Source organism: Macrosteles quadrilineatus, unplaced genomic scaffold (genome assembly GCF_028750875.1).
Source record: "Macrosteles quadrilineatus isolate MER2022 unplaced genomic scaffold, UCM_ALF_1.0 Scaffold_1__1_contigs__length_201487025, whole genome shotgun sequence".
Lineage (NCBI taxonomy): Eukaryota > Metazoa > Arthropoda > Insecta > Hemiptera > Cicadellidae > Macrosteles > Macrosteles quadrilineatus.
The window spans coordinates 167,306,975-167,327,992 of record NW_026542594.1 but is presented as its reverse complement, the minus strand read 5'-3'; the positions used below and the strand labels follow the sequence as shown (position 1 = coordinate 167,327,992).

The window sequence follows — 21,018 nt, the reverse complement described above, 5'->3', positions numbered from 1 at the left end:
TAACTTAATCTAATCATCATAAATAGTTCCCACACTCCGGACAGCTTGCCTTTACTACTTCCTTCACCACTTCCTACGTCACGGACCTGTTTCTCTCCATTTCCATAGCATTTTAGGATTGCAGATACCTTAATCTAATCGTCATAGACAGTTCCCACACTCCAGACAACTCTACTTTACTATTTCCTTCACCACTTCCTACGTCACGGACCTGTTTCTCTCCCTTTTTGTAGCATTTTAGGATTGCAGATAACTTAATCTAATCGTCATAAACAGTTCCCACATTTCGGACAGCTTGCCTTTACTACTTCCTTCACCACTTCCTACGTCACGGACCTGTTTCCCTCCCTTCCCTTGGCTTTATTGGATTGCAGATACCTTAATCTAATCGTCCTAAACAGTTCCTACACTCCGGACAGCTCGCTTTTACTACTTCCTTCACCACTTCCTACGTCACGGACCTGTTTCCCTCCCTTTCCGTAGCATTTTAGGATTGCAGATAACTTAATCTAATCATCATAAACAGTTCCCACACTCCGGACAGCTCGCCTTTAACTGTTTCATTCCCTTTCCATAGCAATTTGGGATTGAATATACCTTAATCTAATCGTCATAAACAAATCCCATACCCCGGACAACTCGCCTTTACTACTTCCTTCACGACTTCCCACGTCACGGACCAGTTTACCTCCCTTCCCTTAGCATTATTGGATTGAAAATACCTTAATCTAATGGTCACAAACAGATCCCATACCCCGGACAGCTCGCCTTTACTACTTCCTTCACCACTTCCTACGTCCCGGACCAGTTTACCTCCCTTCCCTTAGCATTATTGGATTGAAAATACCTTAATCTATTGGTCATAAACAGTTCCCAATCTCTGGACAGCTCGCATTTACTACTTCCTTTACCACTTCCTACGTCACGGACCTGTTTACCTCCCTTCCCTTAGCATTATTGGATTGAAAATACCTTAATCTATTGATCCCACACTCCGGACGACTTGCCTTTACTACTTCCTTCACCACTTCCTACGTCACGGACCTCAAGCTAGTGACGTCATTTGATTATATTTATGATCCATACCGTTTCTGTTCTAATATCTGTGGATTAATGCTATCAGCTATTTCTTTATCTACTGCATTCAAAAGTCAACAGCTGATCATATGTTTTTGTTTATGTGTCAAACTGTCAAATACTGCTTCCATAAGGATTACATTGAAACTTTGAGACCCAGTGGGGCGGATTCCTGAGAGATTTTTTTAACGCCATATAGATGTTGGCACTCACCGATATGGTCTTTATCACCATGCAAAATTTGAAAACGATTGATTCAGCCGTCTAGGAGGAGTTTGCGTATTACGAAATGCATAAGAGTCGACGTATAAGAGCTTCGCTCGCTCCGCTCAATAATATTCTCCATAAGAATAACATGGGAATTTTAAATTAAACATTTTTTGAATTTTCACCGTAACAAATCACCGTACAAAAACACTTTGATATACTAAATTATTTGTTTTTTTAAGCTCTTTAAACAGGTCTGGAGAAAAATGGATAAATTTTGTGTTTTAAGGGTAAAAAATGAGAAAAACCCATTTTTACCCCATAAAACCCCCCGTAAAACCCCGTTCCCATGGTCTGATCATGCTGGTTCGCGAACTCATTCAAGTTTATCCCGCCTTACACCTTCAAACCAAATTTTATCAAAATCGGACAAAAATTACTCAAGTTATCGTGCCTATATATATATATATATATATATATATATATATATTATATATATATATATAGCTAGATATATATACATATATAAAAATTTGAACGAATGGTGTTTTTGGCCTCTGGGGACATCAAAATGAAAAAGTAAATCGGTCCCGGGCCTAGGTCTTACCATGAGACCTACGGTAATAGCTACTTCCCTATAGGGAAATTCGCTAATATAATTTTCTTTGTTATATATGTGCTTCCTATATTTTACTAATAAAAAAGTTTGCAAGTTTGATCTTATGGTTAATACTGGACCCACCTGTCATTGATTATAGCATAAGCATAAGTAGTTTGTATTAGTTAATAACCAATTAAGATACATATTTGCATTGTATATGTATGTTATATGGTATATATTCTATGGCATCTAACTCCATCTATTTGATATTTAAACAAATATGTACATAAATAATCACTATTATCTGATTAGGAAATTAGTTAAACAAGACATTGATTTTTATTCAAGAAAAAATTAATTTCAAAGCGATTGTAGTAAATTTGATATATGCTCATGCGTTTATATGACATATTTGGCTCTATAATTACTTTCAGTTCAGCAGTTTAGTTTTCTTTTAATATTTTGATACACTAAATGCAATTATTTGGTGAATTTTTATTAATAGCCATATAATTATGGAAATATTGTTTGATACTTACCATCCGTTATATGCAAACAGTCCCGAGTAAAACGACAAAGCTATCGATGTTACCTCTGTTTTTGAGTTGTCGTAAGTAAAATGTTGAGTATGACCTGAAAAGAAAACCAAGGATATAACAAAAGCTGAAGTTATTAAAAAAATTCATTTTAGTACATGTCAAACACCCTTGTATAAAAATGTCTTACAACAATTCCTACATAGTTCTTTTACTCATTTTTCTTTCTTCTTAAAACTGACTAAATATTACCAACAAAAAAACAGTTTTTTATTCCTAAAAGCAAAGATTACACATGCTATATAAAATGTATGATCTTTGCAACAAGTATTCAATATGAGTGGGCACCATTAATGTATCATTGAAGCAAGAAAAAAGTAAGATCTTCCAAAACGTTGACAGGTGTCCCTAAAATACTTGTTGGAATTTCTAAAAAATAATTAAATTTACTGATAGGGATGTGTCCAGCTAGTAATGGAGGCACGGACATACCATTCTTTATAAGCATCAAAAGTATAAATCCCAACAATGGGGTCAAATAAAAAGATGGACTTTTTGTCACTAGACAGTCAGATATAGTGACTTTTGAGTTTTGATTAATCAATTGTGTCTCCTTATGTGGGTCATGCTTATCTACATGAGATGCTATTTCATTCAATACCGGTAAGCATAACTGTAAAATTGCTTGAATGAATATTTTAAAATATATAATCCTCAATATTGATTTTGAAACGCCCGTAAAACGTATATCATGTTCTCCCTATCAAAATTTATCATGGGTGATTTTATTTAATGTGTTAACTTTCTATTTTTAACCCATTCAAACGGCACACCTAAAAAAGCAGAATGATTTTACTCAATACATTTTGAGACAATATTCATTGTAAAACTTTATTTTAGAATTTGTAGTCTTGTTTGTATTGTAACACTATAAACTAATCATAATATTAATGTACCAGAGTCCAATGCTAAGTATGAGGGGTTGTAGGTAGCAAAGAAAAGAAAATAGTTTAATTAAGCCACTGACACAGTGTACTGCTAAAAATCTATATTTTTTCCATGAAATATTCTTGAACAATACCCAGCTGAATGGGAAATATCTCGTTAAGGTCCAATTCCTATGTGGCGACTGATACGACTCTCTAGTCACTTGTCTTAATTCCTATGCCACGACTCCTGCGACTCCCACGACTAGTGACTTGTGTGATTGCACTCTTGACCGTCATGGAGTAAGCACAGTTGGCAGCGAATATATTACATAAAGAAGAGGAAGAAAAGGGAATATTAATGGGCATCGTTAAAAACAATGAACATCCTAATCCATTGTTTATGGTAAGGCGAAAAGAGGGGTTTCAGAGTATTTTTATTCAGAAACATCTTCGTCAAGTATTGGGGGTGCTTGGGGTTGAAAACGTATGGGTTGTGACGAACCAGTTCCATCAACTTTGAATTATCTATGAAGGTACACACCTCAAACTCCGTATGTATAAACTATAAATTCGTTACAGTCGCGTGACTGAAGCGACTGAACTGCTCACGAAGCAGTCGAGTCGTGACGACTCTAGTTGCGTGGCTCTAGGCGCTCCAGTCGCGCGGCTGTAGAGGCTCAATAGGAATGGGTTGTATTTGCTTTGCATTGAAGCAGTCAATTTTTACAGCCGTACGGCTCGAATAGAATCGTAACAGTCGCAGGATATGAAATTGTACCTGATTAACTTTCATACACAGTATTCAAGGTCGAAGGTAGTGTCTAGATGTTTTGGAAAGCCTCATCCCTAATATGAGGTTGGATTAGATCTTTTCCTTATCTCTATCACTTTTCAGATGATTAGAAGATTTGATTGTAGGTAGAACCTTTGACTTGTAGAACTCTCTAGAATAGTTTGAACTCCTTTGTAGTGATGAATTCATATCCAAACTCAAACTAAATGCAATAATCGAGTAAGGTGAGCTTAAGACTAATTTGGAGTCATCATGTACTACATCAGATTAGAGATATACAAAAGAATCATGAGTAGATATAACTTCAGTCTGGAATAATGTTACTGTCCATTTAACATCGTAGATAGATAAATTACTACATTTCAATTTAAAATGAACAAAATAAAATTACAGTTATAATATAACCTGGGACATACATATTGAACACACTATCACCTCTAAAGAGGTATTCGCTTAAGAAACAATTTATTGACTTTTTGTATAGATCTTCATCATGTTGCAAGTATGATGTAATAAAATAACATTCAACAGAAGATCAAGTTAAGAACAAAATGAGGCTATGAGGTCTTTGACATGTTAGAGAGAAAACTGTTTAAGTTATAAAGTACAGTAACCATCTCATTGGGATGCCGAAGTTGTGTGGTCGAGGTGGAATGGAGCTTTGCGTCAAGTTTATTAAATTATCCAAGCCATCTCTTGCTCTAGCTTGGAGTCTTAGTCTTTCCTTTACTCAGAAAAGAAAAAAATTATCTGTTATCTTATAAGTTTAAAGACACATTGATGATAATTTGTAGATCAAAATTAGACAATTGATAACTCTTGGACCCCGGATATGAAAATTGAAAATTCAACAAAATATATGAAATATTTTACCTTTAAAACTGTCATGAAACTAAATAAATAATTAATCAGTGGATTGAGATTACAATGAGAGCGCTAAGATCTATAAATCCATAGTAGCAAACTTTCACAACTTTTGTAATTTTTAACAATCCCACAATGCCACAATATAAAAGATTAAGAAAGCATTTCAGATGGTAAATTCATTGTATGTACGTATACTAGGTGGCCCGACAGACATCGTCCTGTCCTAATGTGGTTTTATGTAAAAAATGCTCTTTCTTTTTTAATATGAGCTCGTTCGCATGGCTCAATCACGTCCCGGTTGAAGTTCGTTCGCTACGCTCAATCACCTTTAGGTTGGAGCTCGTTTGCTGTGCTCACTTGCCTTCAGGTTAGCTCGTTCGTTACGCTAACTCGCCTCCACATTGAAGTTTGTTTGCTACGCTCACTCACCTTTTAGTTGCAAATTAGCTGTTGTCATAAAAAAAAATAATAATAGTGCTGCACCCTGTTGTTGGTAAACCTATAAACTTTTTAATGCTATTGAACATCACAGTCACAGAATTATTTTTTTTAGTTGAACCAGCTGTTAAGATTCTTTAATTCCATTTAAATATGAGTACTCATAAGGTTAACATGGGAAACTCCAGAGCCACTGGGGCGGAGCCCTTTTGACGGATCTGTACCAAACTTCACAAAAACTATCCTTGAATAATGCTTAATAATGCCTGAAAGTTTCATTACAGTCTGTCGAGCGGTTTCGGAGTCCATAAAGGACAAACAAACAAACAAACAAAAATACATTGGATTTTATATATATAGATAACATACTAAAATACAAAAATAATTTAAGATAACACACAAAAATTAAAGGTAGGTGAAATGAAAAAATCTTTAAAATGACTTTAAAATGTAATAGTCTTAAAAATTTGAGCACATAGTTTACTTGAACTTTAACTCTTACTTATTCAAAACGACTCTGTACCGCAACAACCCTTGATGACTTAATTCAAGTGATAATAGTGATGAATTTACAATTGAATTTGCAAAAGCACAGTTCACTTCACTAAATGAAAACTTGCTCAGTGAGTTCTACTTTTGATTGATGGACCTGTTAAAGTCACAGCTAGTTTTATAATGGGAATTGACATTGTTGTGAAAATATTGTGTTATAGCAGGTAAATAAATACAGCTTGGATAAAAATAATTTATTTACACAATGAGCATCTAATTCACACTTTCATCTTTGTTTGACCTCTTGTAGTTATTCCCGTTGTAGTAGACATCAGCTGTTCTCTGAAGGTCCTGTGACTCTACGTTGTAGCCCTGACCCTGTGTTGGCTGTAGTGTTTGCTGCTGATACTTGGAAAAAGAGTTTGGAACCATTCCGATCCTTGTTGGATATTGATACTGCTGATTATTATCATAAACTTCTTCTTGATATCTTAGACTTGGTTGCTGTTCTGGATATTGGATGTTATTTTCATTGTATCTTCCCTGTGATGATTCCTCTTCATACTGGTAGATTCCGGTGCCTTCGGGGTACTTCTGGTAACCTTGCCTTTGCGGTAGGTAGTCATGTATATTAACCACATTTTTGTGTGGTGGTAAAGAGCTTACTGCTTTTATTTGTTTTGGAGCGATGTTTTGGGATGGACTATCTTTGGCAACTTTTTGATCATTTTGAGTTTGGGTTTGGGGTAACTTTTCCGCTGGGAAACTAAATCCATTTATTTGGTAAGGAAACAGAAAACCCTGTGTCTGTGGTTGATAAAATCTCCCAGCATTTTCTATTTCAGTATTGAAATAAGGGAGAAATAGTGGTTGTCCCAAAATTTGCCTCTGCCCTTCGTAATATCTTTGAACATCGTTGTCTTGCCTACTCTCCATATTTTCTTTTGGATTATCGGAGTGATTTCCTTCACTAGAAGGTTGTTGAACGGAGTTTCCGCTAGATGAAGACTCAACCTTTGAGTCATAAGCTGGTCGTTCAGGTTGATTTGTTTTGGTCAAATTAATAACCCCAGCTTCTTCTCTTGCATCGTTTTCATAGTTTGACTGAAGTCCTCTCGAGAGAAGATCACTCGCATCGTGCCATCCATTCCCAGGAGAATACTGTGCAGGATATTGACCAAGTAGAGGATGCACTCCGTTCTGAGGAGGGTGAAGATAAATCTCAGCTTGATAATTGAAATGTTGATCAGCCGGAGGAGGAATTCGTGGTTCAACCTCAACTGGAAAGGTCATTCCAGGAATTTGTTTCCCTTGGAAAGGAATGATCAGGATTTGAGCTGCCAAAGGAGCTAAGGGATGTTGCTGTTGAAGAGACGCCAAATTCAAAAATGGATTTGCTGGAGGTATCTGAGAATTTAGAGGAGCTTGATTTTGATTGGCTTGATCAGGAGCTGCTACTTGCGGTGCAGGACTAGGAGCTTGGGTCACTACTGGAGGCGGACGTTTGGAAGGCGCTATAAACTCTACATCTGGGGCTTGTGTTGGCTTGAAAAGATTTTTCTTCTGCTGGAAAAGATTTTTTGATGAAGAAAGCAAATCTGCTTTTGTTGATTGAGCTTGCTGAGCTTGTGCAGGTGGTCTGGATTGTCTTGGAGGTTGGTAGGAATACACCATTGGGGCTGGCTGACGTTGGGTTTGGAATGTATCTACGAAAGATCGGAAAAGTAGTCCAATTGTTCGTTTTTCACGGTCATTCTCCTCTATGTCTTCACACACTGTGAGCGAACTACACAGGAAAATTACTAGCAGTTTAAGAAAGTTTGTATTCATCGTGGTAACTAATATAATTTAAATGTATACTAATTGTCTAGGTTTCTTCTTTGGTAAAAATATAATTTAATTTATCACATTATAGACCTAGCTGTAATATTGTCAGAAAAAATAAAATTGTATTTTCTGTTTAAATCACAGTACTTTTACAAATTCTTCACTGCACTTTTACAGGTATGGTATTTTATTTATCCCACTAGCTTCGTAAAAAATTGCTGACAAAAATAACTTTCTATAACTTAATTATAAAAATATATATAAACGGAGTGAAAAACACTGTGTTTTACAAGTGATATTTTCCATCTATAGAACTGAGAAGCTAAACATTGTAAAGAATTGTATGATCAATATCTTTATAAGGAGTCGGAAACACCCAGGATAGATTCTGGTAAAAAACTTGTTTTCCATGAGTTGGAAGAACTCTTAGAAAGGGAACATCAATGTGAGAGTATAGCACAAGAACCAATGTTTACCCGGTAAAAGTTTGTTCAAAGTATATTATTTATAACAAACTACAATTTGAAAGATATTGAACATTTTTGGTTTTCATTAAACCAAATAAATGTAAATATTCAATATGCATAACATATTGGATCTCTTTCAAGATTTATTGGTCACCGATTACCACACAGTTATGTGATTAGCATTCAAAATGTGTGTAGACTATCCACATACCCTGACCATACACTATGTTTTTCAATTATTTTAAATTATCATCTTATGTTCACTTAAAACTTTAAATGTTATTAATTAATTTGATTTATATAATTTTGATAAATATGTTTTATTTAAGTGTACTTGAAAAGGGATAATAATTTGAATGGGTAAAAACCTAAGTTTAGGAATGCTTTGCTCCATTAAATTAACAGTTTAAAATCCAAGAATAATATTACTCATGTTTTTATAACTTATTTTTTAATAAACTAAGAATATATGGTGAGACTATTCTGTGATATTGTCTACTGTAATGTTAAATGTGTGTACTGTATACAGGGTGATCAACTCAAGGAGGCCACCATTGGGATATCGAAAACGGTAAGAATTAGAGAAAACTTTAAATGGGGGACATTCCTTTATTTTTTGTGGCAGTTAAAAATATGATTTTATTTTTTCGAAATTCAGCCGCCATTTCCCAAAATGGCGGCCAACTTTGAAATTTCTTATGGAACACCCTATATTTTATCATGTTTTCGGATAGAACAGGCAATTTAAAAACTTTTTTATTCTTGACATTTTTTCAATAAACCCACTCGTTTAGGAGTTACAGCCTATGGAAAAATGACTTCCGGTGTACATTTTACATCATGTAGCTCCTAAACAAGTAGGTTTATAGCGAAAATGCGATGAGTAAATAAGTCAAAGAAGTCTTAATATTGCATCCACATTCCATAAAGACCATAAAATACACAGTTTTCCACTTTTCAAGTTTGCCGCCATTTTGGAAAATGGCTGCCATTTTTAAAATAATAGAATTAATAGTTTTAACGAATTTTATGATCTTTTTGGAATGTGGATGTAATTTTAAGACTTATTTGACTTATTTACTTTTCGAATTTTCGCTATAAACCTACTATAAGAGGGTGTTCTATAAGAAATTTCAAAGTTGGCCGCCATTTTGGAAAATGGCGGCTGAATTTCGAAAAAATAAAATCATATTTTTAACTGCCACAAAAAATAAAGGAATGTCCCCCATTTAAAGTTTTCTCTAATTCTTACCGTTTCCGATATCCCAATGGTGGCCTCCTTGAGTTGATCACCCTGTATAGTTGTCTAACAACTGGGTATTTTTAATTTAAAAAGTTTTTAAGGAGCTTTAGGAATTCTCTTGCCTATTTGATTTTTTTTTAAATGTTTAAATTGTTATACTGAATAATGTTAATTGTTTTTTTAACCTTATTTGAATCTGAGGCATTAGTGATGTTTTTACTGATTGACCCCTCGACCAATAATGATGTGGTAACAATCACTTAACAAAAATTTTATCTTCAGAACAAATCTAAAAAAATTCAACAAAGTCGATAAAATGATAATTTAATTTAAATGATTGTTTAAAGTAATGTGAATAGAATTTAAAACTAGAAAATTTAAATTTAATGGAAATAGAAATTCTAGTACTAGTAAATTACAGTAAACAAAAAAATTGTTAGGCCTATTTAACATTATTATTTGTAAGATACTATGATCTCCGCTATATTGAATATTGAAACTATTTTCCTATATTTAAAAGTATAAAATAAATTGAAGAACAAATACAATTGAAGAATTTAAATTTTAATAACCTATGCCACATTTGGCATTATTTAATACTGTCTTTGGCTAAAATTTGATATTTTCAACTATTTAACTTTTAAATTATACTTTTTTTAAATTATTGTTAAAGTATTATTTTAAAGCTTATTTTAAAGATTTAATTTTCAAGTATTTATATGTATTTTTACTGTTTCCCATTATAATGTGAACTGTATACAACACTTCCTTGATAACTCATTAAGTACAGTGAAGAATTTGCAAACACTTTAAATACACATTTAACCAATTAAACTACAAATTCGCACATCACAAAATACTTCTGCAGAACCAAATCACAAGCACTATTCTTGAGAAAAACCACTGCACAAAACCACTACGCACTGTGATTTTTTAACGGTAACGCACAATGTAAGAAACCGTCCTGTCACGTAAAGCGCGGTAGTGAAAATGAACCCGTTCCACATGCAGAACTAGTTATAAATACCAGTTTGACAATTGCACAACTGATCCTCCTATGTCTGCAGACTTTTACCTGAACAGCTGATTATTGTTATTATCAGCTGTTCCCATTGTTGACATCAGGATGTTGCGATCTCCACCGGTTATTGACATATCGCGTGCAATACGTGAAAATAATTACATTGCTTGTGATTTCTACTAAAGCGTAAATCCAAGGCCGTTCCAAGATGGCTGTTGATGAAATATTGGTTAAAAATAGTACAAAAATGTAAGGAAACAATTTTAGTAATAAATATTGTATATTCCATAGTACGGACTACATTCAAAGTTTTAAATTAATCATTATTTATTTACGTCTTCTGAGGGCAAATGTGAACTTAACCTACGGTAATCAACACTTCTTTACATTCGCTGTTATTTAGTTTTATTTAATACTTATTAGTAGCTGAAACTTTTCTTACGTCTACTGACCAAAATTAGTAATAAGTTCGTTATTTTTATTGACACAAGTATTGTATTTTTAAGATAAAATACTAAACGATACCACTAAAACTGACCCATACTTTCTTTCATTACATGTATATCAAAATGGTACACCAAACTTCTTTTATAAGAAAAAAATGTAACAACTAACTATATTTATTCAAAACACTTTTAATAACTTTTGAACACTAACTGTAAATTTGCTGGGGGTTTTGCCATTTTATTCAGGGTTAAAAGGATTATAACACGGATTGAAAGATTTAAATTTAATATATAACTGTTAGAGCCGTTTTTTTAACAAGATTTTTCGTAATTGAAGTGATTTTTGTGGGAAAATCACCATCGAAAATAAAATTTCATCTTTGTTTGACTGGTTTCCCCCTAGAAACAACAAGAAAATTACAGTGTAAAAAATGCATTGTTTCCGATACTTTTGTCAGCTCATTCACAATGTTGAACTATTTAGACACATGGTAGCATTGGGCCGGGGAGAATATTTTGGCAACCTTGCGATAAAATTTAATTTTACTGATTTTATGGAGCAAATTAGGCATAATTTAGACCACTTGATGAGCAAGTATTTGATAATACTGTAATCCTTACGTAATAATAGATAAATCAAAGAGCGTTACTTGGTATGGTAAAACAAAATTAGATGGTGGTAAAATATTTGGATATATCATCGGGTTACGACTCGCCACAAGATACTTTAATAGTCGTGGTCAAACAAATGTCCACTCCCAACAATTTGATTGCAAATATTGCAACGATCAACAGCGTTTAGATCACACAAGCTGTTTCGAGAATAGATCATCTTACAAACTTCTCATAATAGTACTTGTAATTAAAATTAACTTCTCAAGGAAATTGTAACTCATTAAGTATATTTGAAGTGTATTTTAAGCAGTGAGCTGAGCATGTAGGGTGAGTGAAGTATGAAGATTATGATCATTGGAGCTATATTTAAATCAATCGTTTCTTTAGCTAGGATCTTGGGTCTACTCTTTGAATTTTCTCAGGATTGAACCAGAGACCTTCAGATTATTCGGTGAACACTATAACCACTTACCTACCCTGTTAGCCGTATTGATCAACTAGTGAAAGTCCAATCAGTTCCTTTCTCTAATTTACTACAACATTTAATAAGGTTGCAAGTAAAAAGGTTCATTAGCGAACGTACTACTAAAAATGCAACCTATTCTCAAAGATCAAGTTGCTCTAGTGTGAAAACCTCGTTAATTGACTCGTAAGAAATTAAACCATTCTGGAGGAGCTGAGCAATAATACAGGAGCAATTAACTTTGGTTGCGCATGGAGCAATCAAGCAACTAATGCAGACAGATTCCACGTGCCTGGCTCGCACATTCTCTTTCACCCTAGATACATTGACATAGAAACTGACACTGGTAGTTAAATATGCGAAATTCCTAATGGTTTAACACCGTTATCACGTTGTTAGACCGTTAACACGAATTACCGGCCTTCAAACATACAGCCGACAACCAACGTAATGTAGAGTAGTTGAGGAGATAAATTTATGATGACCATACTGATTCAGGCCTGTCATGGTAAGAATCTCTTAGACGATCGCGGACAAAATATATTTGATCTTCTCTAAATTGAATGGCACGGATAGGCCCCGGCCACACGAGGAGATCCACGCGAAGTTAAGCTGCGTTGTCCAAGGCGCGTCTGTTGCGTCTGACGCAGAGCGATGATCGCCGAGCGATGATCGCTGGGCGTCGATCGCTTAGAGGCCCGTTGTCCAAGAACGCGTCTATTCAGTTCAACAGTTGGTTGCTGTGTTAAAATTTATTTTGCTCTCACTATTAGCGTTAAGAGCCAAGTCTTGAAGATCCTATTCATCGAAGAGATAGAAAACGAGGAAATTCTGGACCTTTAGTGAACCTCGATTGTGTACCCACAGTGTTTTCAAAAAGAGAAGTGATGAAGGATATTTTAGAATACTTATCAAAAACCACTTTAATGCAGACAAGAGTCTGTTAAGTGTTTTTTTTTTTTTTTTTTTTACTTTTAATGGAAACAGTTTAAGTTCCGTTAAATCCCTTGAAGTTTAAATTGTAATAATTTAATTTAATACTAATTTATTATTATTTTGAAATTTTGTCTTTACTTAAATACAGATATCTCCTATTCTAAATAACTCCCAATATGTAATCCATAGCTAAAATAAAAGTCAATACTTTGGTGAATTATTTTAGACTGTAATTTTAATTTAATTTTGTGTTTTTCTTCGTAGCGGGTCTCTAACTCGTCTGATTTTAATTATCAATAACTCAAATGGAAGCCCTTACATTACTGAATATTTTAAGGTTGATACGAACTGCAAGCGTTAATAAGAGCTGGAGATATTAAAAAAAAAATGATAAAAGTACGAAACCTATAAGAAATGTATGGGGAAGGGTTTTCGTTTGAATAACTTTAAAACGAAAAAAAATAAAAACGGATTCCCTTATTGAAATTAGCATGAAAATCTAGTTTTGTAAATGATGTGTCACAAAACTATCATTACATAAAAAACAATATTTATATCCAATATGGTGGATCCAAGATGGCGGCCATAAACGTGTTTCCTATCGAAATGAAGTACTAACCACCCAATAAATACTGGTGGTGGTCTTAAGTCAATATCTCGAAAATGTGCATAAAAAATGCATGTGGAATCATTTTTTATTATTTTTCCAATGTTGGGAAAAGCTACCATTTTTTATAATGATTTTAGGGGGTTTCCCATGGACCGATTTTTGGCAACCTTTAGTATAACACTCAGCAGACTCAACACTACAAAATAAAACCCTAAAACATTATCTTGCAATCTTTTTAGGTCATATTCTATATTTCTTTGACTATAGCCATTACATTAAGATACTGTGTATTATGGAGTATACGGGAGAACACAGGAACAACAATGCAATAGACGCAATAGACGCTGGCCGTCAGCGATCCCGTCTGCTCCCGGAGCAGTGCCCAGCGTCAGACGCTCAGCGTCTCAAGCGTCTGACGCTAGAGACGCTCCCTTGGACAACAGGCCCATAGAAACCAATGCTTAGCAGTCACTGAGCGTCCATCGCCAGCGTCTATTACTCAGCGTCGGACGCAACAGACGCGTTCTTGGACAACGGGCCTTTATGGGGTTCGTCAACACATTGAATCAAACGATAGTGGCCAAACGAAGTGAAGTTTAGACGCCTAGAGGGCCGGAGTTCAGAAAGAAAGTCCATATTCAAATCCCGCCAATGAACAATGCAAAATTCCTCTATACGGTATGTCCTGATGAGTGATGGTTCAGAATACTGAACTTAAGGGTCGTCAACGTCCACCAATCAAGTATATAAATGGAAAATGGATAGGACTCTCAGGCTCAGGGAGCTTTTCTTGATTTGTTATCTCCCTACACGTAACGTTAACGTATTCATCGAAGTTTGGTATCTGATCAAAGTTTTTCTTTGTCAACGGAAATTAAGATAGCAACCTATTTGTCAAAAACAATTAAAAAAAAATTATCGTCATGCCTCCTTTTTTTTGAAATGACCAAGGCAGAGTTTCAGAAGTATAATTTATAGACTAATCATAGAAGATGAAAACATTACAACATAAAAATTACATGCTATTACAACAAATTACCCACTTTTATCAAATACCCACAGTTTTGCCAACAAAGTGGGTAATTGCCCACCCTTTGGCTTAACCTAGGTTGTTGGAGAGGGGAATGCCAAGTCAGGGGGGATTGTAATTAACTGGAGTGGAGTCTGAATGCTGAACTCGGTTAACGCACAATGAGGAAGAAGAAGAACTCTTTTGTCGACCAATCATAGGAGTCTCACGCAATGATGTCGAGATCATAGCTTCATCTGGGCCAGGCAACAAAACTTTGGAGTGTTTCGGCAGTCAGAAAAAATCGCTATTTCATTCTAAAAAAACCGGTGCACTTACTAACATTAATATTTGATAGAGTTAGGAAGATTTGCAGTTTTTTAAGATAAAATTTATTCACCGGTACTTTCACAGTATTTCATTAAGTATATGCCTAAAGACACAAAACATTCAAAATTGAACGTAATTATAGTGATTGAGGTACAGTAGTTTGTTTCTTCTAAACTATGAACATACTTGAACGCTTCTTTGTATACCAACTTAATAATGGTGCTAGAAACAAGTTTACGATTTGTGAAATAAGTTAGAGGATACACAAACTTGCTTAAATATGAGGAATGTTGTATGTCATGATGAAACTTATTGTAAGTGTATAACATACTCTGGAAAAAATGTTCACTCCGTTACTGATGAGTTCACAACTTTTATGTGGAAATTGTGCGCGACTGATAGAATGATTACTGTGCACTATGGAACCTGTCTCCTGACCGGGTCTACCTGAGGACTTCTGCCATGGGTAACCGGGTTTAAATCCTGCCCATTGGCAATGTGTACAGGTGATATTGTTGTGGCCCCGTTGTTTGAGACACATCCTAATTTGCTTAACTGTTCAATAACCTAGAAAAATATATGACTTTAAGCGTAGGATAACTCTTTCCTCTAGAACGCATGCGATATAGCGAAAGAAGAGCGTTTACTTTACAAAAATCCTTCGTGGGCAAAAGATTTTACGCTAGCAATGTAGATTGGTGTTTTACTGATTACAAACACGCTGTTTGAAAGGAGCTCGGAAATTCGTTGACCTCTTTCCTTGAAACAAAAACTGTGCTTTGAGAGATTGGACTTTTTGAACTATTCACGGTTTGCTTGTTTGAACGCTTTTTAATATATCTATGTATTGATGGGTTCTTTCGGCAATTAATTTGTTGATGATTAACCCTAATTTGAAGTAAAAAATTAAATGATCGTGTTGTAAGTAAAATATATAACTTTGTATTAAATCAAAAGTAAATTATGCATATACGTTTCTACATTAAAACCGACGGTAAAAATACGGTATTTGTGTTTAGACCTGTACATGTACACCTAATATTCAATCATTAAATGATAGTATTTCTTAAGATTTTATTTAAGAATACAACATACCAAATTCAAATTCATTTAACGTAAGCTAGCATGGTTGTGAATACTATAATGAGCGGTAAGGGATTAGATTGCAAAATTAAAGAGGAGGAGATTAAAGAATTGCCATATAAGTAGTTTAGACGTTTATAATTGTATTGTTTTTACGAAATTTCATGAAAAACTATGATGTTAGTTGTTGCCGCTCATTTGTACTGCCGTAACGAAAGATTGTAATCGAATTTCTAATAGTAACTGTGTAAAAAAAAGAATAATATAGGTGGCTTTTTTTCTCAGCAAAGGGCAAGAGAAGTGAAATTCTTGCGCTAGGAAATGCCAACGATAACTGGATAACGATAGCCAACAAGTAAATCGAGGTCGCTTTAATAGCAAATCGAACAACTGAAACTGAACTGTACTTTCTATCTGAAAATAATTTGTACCCTCAATTCAACAAAACATACAAAATCCCATTAATCCCATTAATTAACATTATCCCATTAATGTTGTAAGTACCAGGAACAAAATCGCAGTTTCAACTCGATACCTCAAAGTTTTTTAAGACAAAATATTCTGGTTTGGAACGGTTTACAATGTTGAATTATCTTTATTTTAGGTTATGTGACTTTGAACACCGTTGCTGTAGGATTTTCCGAGGTAAATATTGGAAATATCCTTTTCAAAAAGTGTTTTCCCTCAAAGATACTGCAGCAAAACAGATGTTTTAATTCGTGCTTTCGTGCTTTGAGGGGCTAAAGTAGCTCTTTTCTCCTTTGGAAAAAATAATCCATTGTAGTATTCATACTAGTCGTAAAATTCGTCGGCAAATTTTGGAAGAAAATTCCCGATTAAGAATACTGTAACTAAAATTGCGTCATCATTAATATTTATTTCTGTTTATCGGCATTTTAAATTGATTTTTCAACAAATATACCCCCTTAATCGAAATTAAGACACATTGAAATTTAAGAGAATTCATTACCTACTGTAATAAAATAATTGATTTCGTGTTGGTATCCAATATTCAATGGTAATACATATTGCATATTATAAATAAAAGTACATTGGCTGTCCCTATATAATAACAAAACCAGAAAACAAACATTTTGGAAGCTAATTTCTAAAGGTAAACAATGTAGGCATACCCAATTTATGTGAATTAATTATTTAGTTTGACGAAAAATATTGTTCATGACGTAGGAAAAAATTTCAATTTAACCCTCGCTCGGTTTTTAGCAGCGAGCACATAATAATAATAATAATGTTATGTGTTCGCTGGTTTTTAGGTTGTCAATTTAAGCCCGGGCCGAGTCCACCGAAGCCGTAGTGACGAAATATAATCCCGCAATATCCACGGATAGAACAAAAACGGTATGGATCATAATCATAAACAAATTACGTCACTGACCCGAAAGTAAGCACGTGTTTATTAATATTTTATCAGAACTGTCAAAAACGTCCAAACCAGCTATTATGGCTATAGTATAGACATTCGAGCCAATGAAAACATTTGTTATGTTCATGATCCATGCAATTTCTGTTCTAGGTATTATCATTGAATGTAGTGAAACTTAGTGATGTACTCACCAGTAAACAGCATGTAAGCACCGGCTACGATGATGGCGAAGAGGGCGAACAGTTTGGCGTAGGTGAATGTATCCTGCACCCTGGTGGCCCATTTGACATCCCAACAATTGATGAAGGTGAGAACCACTGAAACAGCGAAATAGAAGATTACAACAAGGAAATGTAAGTAATAAAGGGTCAAGGTGGGTGTTACTGGAGCCTTCTAACCTACAGCGTCAATGTAAAATGAGGTAAAACACTACAGAAGTAATAGAAAAAGACATAGCAATAATTCTGGGTAATGAGTTTGCCCATGCAGGAGTTGTAGCCTATACGTATTAAACGTGACAGCAACGTATTGAAGGTTCTATGATAGATTAAATGTTGAGGAATTTCACAAGAGTTTAATGTGAATTATAAACAGCTGTTCTCCTCTCTTTATTCACCACTGTTTCGTTTAAAATTGTTACTATCAACTCCATCATTGCATCCTAACCTAACCTAACCTAAAATACAAGGACGCGGTGGCGCGGTGAGACAAAACTGCCAACGCCGCAGACCAGGCCTATTGAAACAGCTGTTGTACTTATGGAGCATATCCGCAATGTTTACACGATTGTTATTACCATTGAGTATAGACATAACCCTTAGGTTTATACTCAATGTTATTACTGATACCATGACAATCAGCCGGCAAGTGTGACGTTGCCACATACCATAAGAGGAGGCTATGACTCCAAACAAGAGGTTTAATTTACTATGTCATAGGCACAAAAGTTAAAGATAATCCAAAAGTAATTGGGACAGATATTGTTGAGGCGTTGGAGCGGTGAATAAAATCATGTAAAAAGTAAACGGTATCAGCAAACTGACACATACTTTCTCCCAATAGCTCGTCAACAAGCATTATCATGGGTATGCGGTGGGAGTAAGTATGGTATTTTTGGATAGAATAAGCTGCAAAAACTCTTGAACCGTTATGTTTACAGCAATCGGGGGTTGTACTACAGTATTTTGTTTAGAATTGTAAGGACCATGACATAGTAATCTTTATAAATAGCTTATTCCCTATATGGGAAATTCGCTAAAACCTACTTTCTTTCAAAAATCCGATTTCCCATTATTTTACAGTTTTTTTATGGGAAAATAGCATAAGTTACAATAAATTTTGAACCGTAATTTTTGCAAAGAGAGTTACAAAAATTTCTTCAGAATTTAAAGTGCTATAACCACAGCCACCTCTAATACATCTATTAGAGGTGGCTGTGCTATAACATATTAAATTTAAAACCAGATAGTTCGGGTCATTTTCGATAAACTTAAATTTTTCATTATTTTATGGGTTTTTTATAGGAAATCACCACTAAAATCAAAATTTCAAAAATAATTAAAAATGCCTGGATATACCATGGATTTATACCTACTTAAAAAATGCATTACAATCTGTCAACTTGTGTGACCTGTAGCTCTCTACACATACATACATCACTTTAATCCCACTTCTTTGGGTTCAGGGCGACCCAAAACTGATTTATCCACTCTAAACTTGAACTCGAAAACTTAAAAAAAAAAAAATACTTTCTTCATATACTATGGTGTAGGGGGAGAAAGTAACTAGGGTATGTTTTTATATTCATTTTAAGCTCTGAATGCAACAAACAAAATCAATCTTGTGCAGTTTCTTCGACATAGATGTCTAACTTTCTTCATTACTGTCATGTCACAAGAGGGGACCTGGAGGCGTATGTTCCAGAACTGGTTACACAGTAATACGAGTAATGCCACACTCTCCGCTCCAGTTATGCAAGGGAAAGTGAGTTTCCGTGGCAATCGTGAAGATAATCATACGAGGTTATAAACTAGCAGTCATCAGAAAAAAGTTCTAGTTCTGAACAAAAAACTCATGGAAACTAGAACTTCACGCGGAAGAGTTTTTTAACTCTAAAATTTAACATGTGAGTTTGTCCCGTTAGAGGTATATTTTGTCAAATGAAGATACTATAATACTTTCAAACATCTACCCTTTAAGTATCCCTATTTCGATAAATTACATTATCACATCTAAAATATATTCCAAAACCACAATCGCGTCGTCTGTACACGACAATTCCCATATAACGCTAGTATTTAAATGAGATATGAGTTTAGGAACCAGCTTGATCCAAAATGGAAAATGAGGTTTGTACGGGAAAAATGCTGTTTTTCACCAAAACATTTTAAAATGAAACAGTACTTTTAATACTAAAACTAAACTTAAAATACAAACTTACTTATTCTGTAAGAGAATACACGAATGATGTACATTGTTCGGTTATGGTTATACATATTTTTAAAAACTATTTATTTTTATTTTTGCTGATTCCTAAAATTATTCGCATAACCTTAAAGTTGTAGTTGTGTTGACTACCAGTGTGCATTATTATAGTGGTGAATAGTGGCAATAGGGTATAGCGTGGTGAAAAATAGTGTTCGTACCACAGACTAAAATGGTTTTGCAGCTCTCGATCGACTTAAGTTCTCGACTTCGTCTCGAACTTAAAAACTATATCGAGCCGGCAAAACCTCATTTTCGGCCCCAGGTACGAAATATACTACAGTATTTCGTTTTCGTAGTATGTTTTTATCATTAAAAAAACACGAATTCCTTATGTCCCTCGTAGTAACGAACCCAATCACTCATTTAGTAAAATTTTATTTATATGGCCTGATCTTCCAATTAAAAATAGTCTGTTTGGATAGAAGAATCAACAAAAATCTGGAAATTCACATACTTTATTGAATGGTTATTGCGACGATAAATAATTTCCATGGATGGAGTAAGAAAAGGTAATATAGGGAGCATAATTAGCGAAAATAACAATGTACATGCTTCAAATAATTGTTTGGTAAGATTTTTCATGATAAAACAAAAACATTAACTGTCACGGTCTAATACAGACTTTCTGTAAGGCGATTGGAGTGTTAGTGGAGATTTAACTTTGGTCTTGGACCCCTGGGGTATTAATTACCAAAGGATTCCAACTTCTTACTTAGATTGTTGTACACTGATGCAATAGACTTCTATGTTCTATTTTTACCAAATCAGTGCATCTTTATTGCCTGATTTAAAAACATGTTGTATTGATGCTATACAATACAGAATGTGTATTGCACAATAATATTTTGTTGAACTATACAGGATAGTAAAATGATTGTGCCATCAATATAGACACTTAGAAACTGCATGTAGAATTCTAGCCCTTATGTAAAATCTGATGATTGTTTAGGGATGTGTTAAATGTCGTTAAATGCCCGACTGTTCGCATGCGTTTGAATACGTTGTTGTCGACTAATTCTGTGACACTTATATTTAGGGTAAAATCTACAGTGTGCATTTAATGGAGGTTTATAATAATAGAGGAGAAAATAATTGTGTATACAAGTATATCGATTCAATTGGGTGATTTTAAAGTTGGCGAAATTATTAAATAAATA

At 34.4% G+C, this 21,018-nt stretch overlaps 1 protein-coding gene across 1 annotated transcript in view; it reads right to left on the bottom strand.

The window, feature by feature from the left end:
• LOC128989299 (Y+L amino acid transporter 2-like) overlaps positions 1 to 21,018 on the bottom strand; it is an 81,137-nt gene that overhangs the window by 15,405 nt on the left and 44,714 nt on the right. Inside the window, exons 4-5 of the mRNA XM_054411180.1 lie at positions 17,566 to 17,691; positions 2,425 to 2,518 (exon numbers count right to left, since the gene is read on the bottom strand). Of these exons, the coding sequence (XP_054267155.1) occupies positions 2,425 to 2,518; positions 17,566 to 17,691 (220 nt within the window). The remainder of the gene's footprint in view (positions 1 to 2,424; positions 2,519 to 17,565; positions 17,692 to 21,018) is intronic.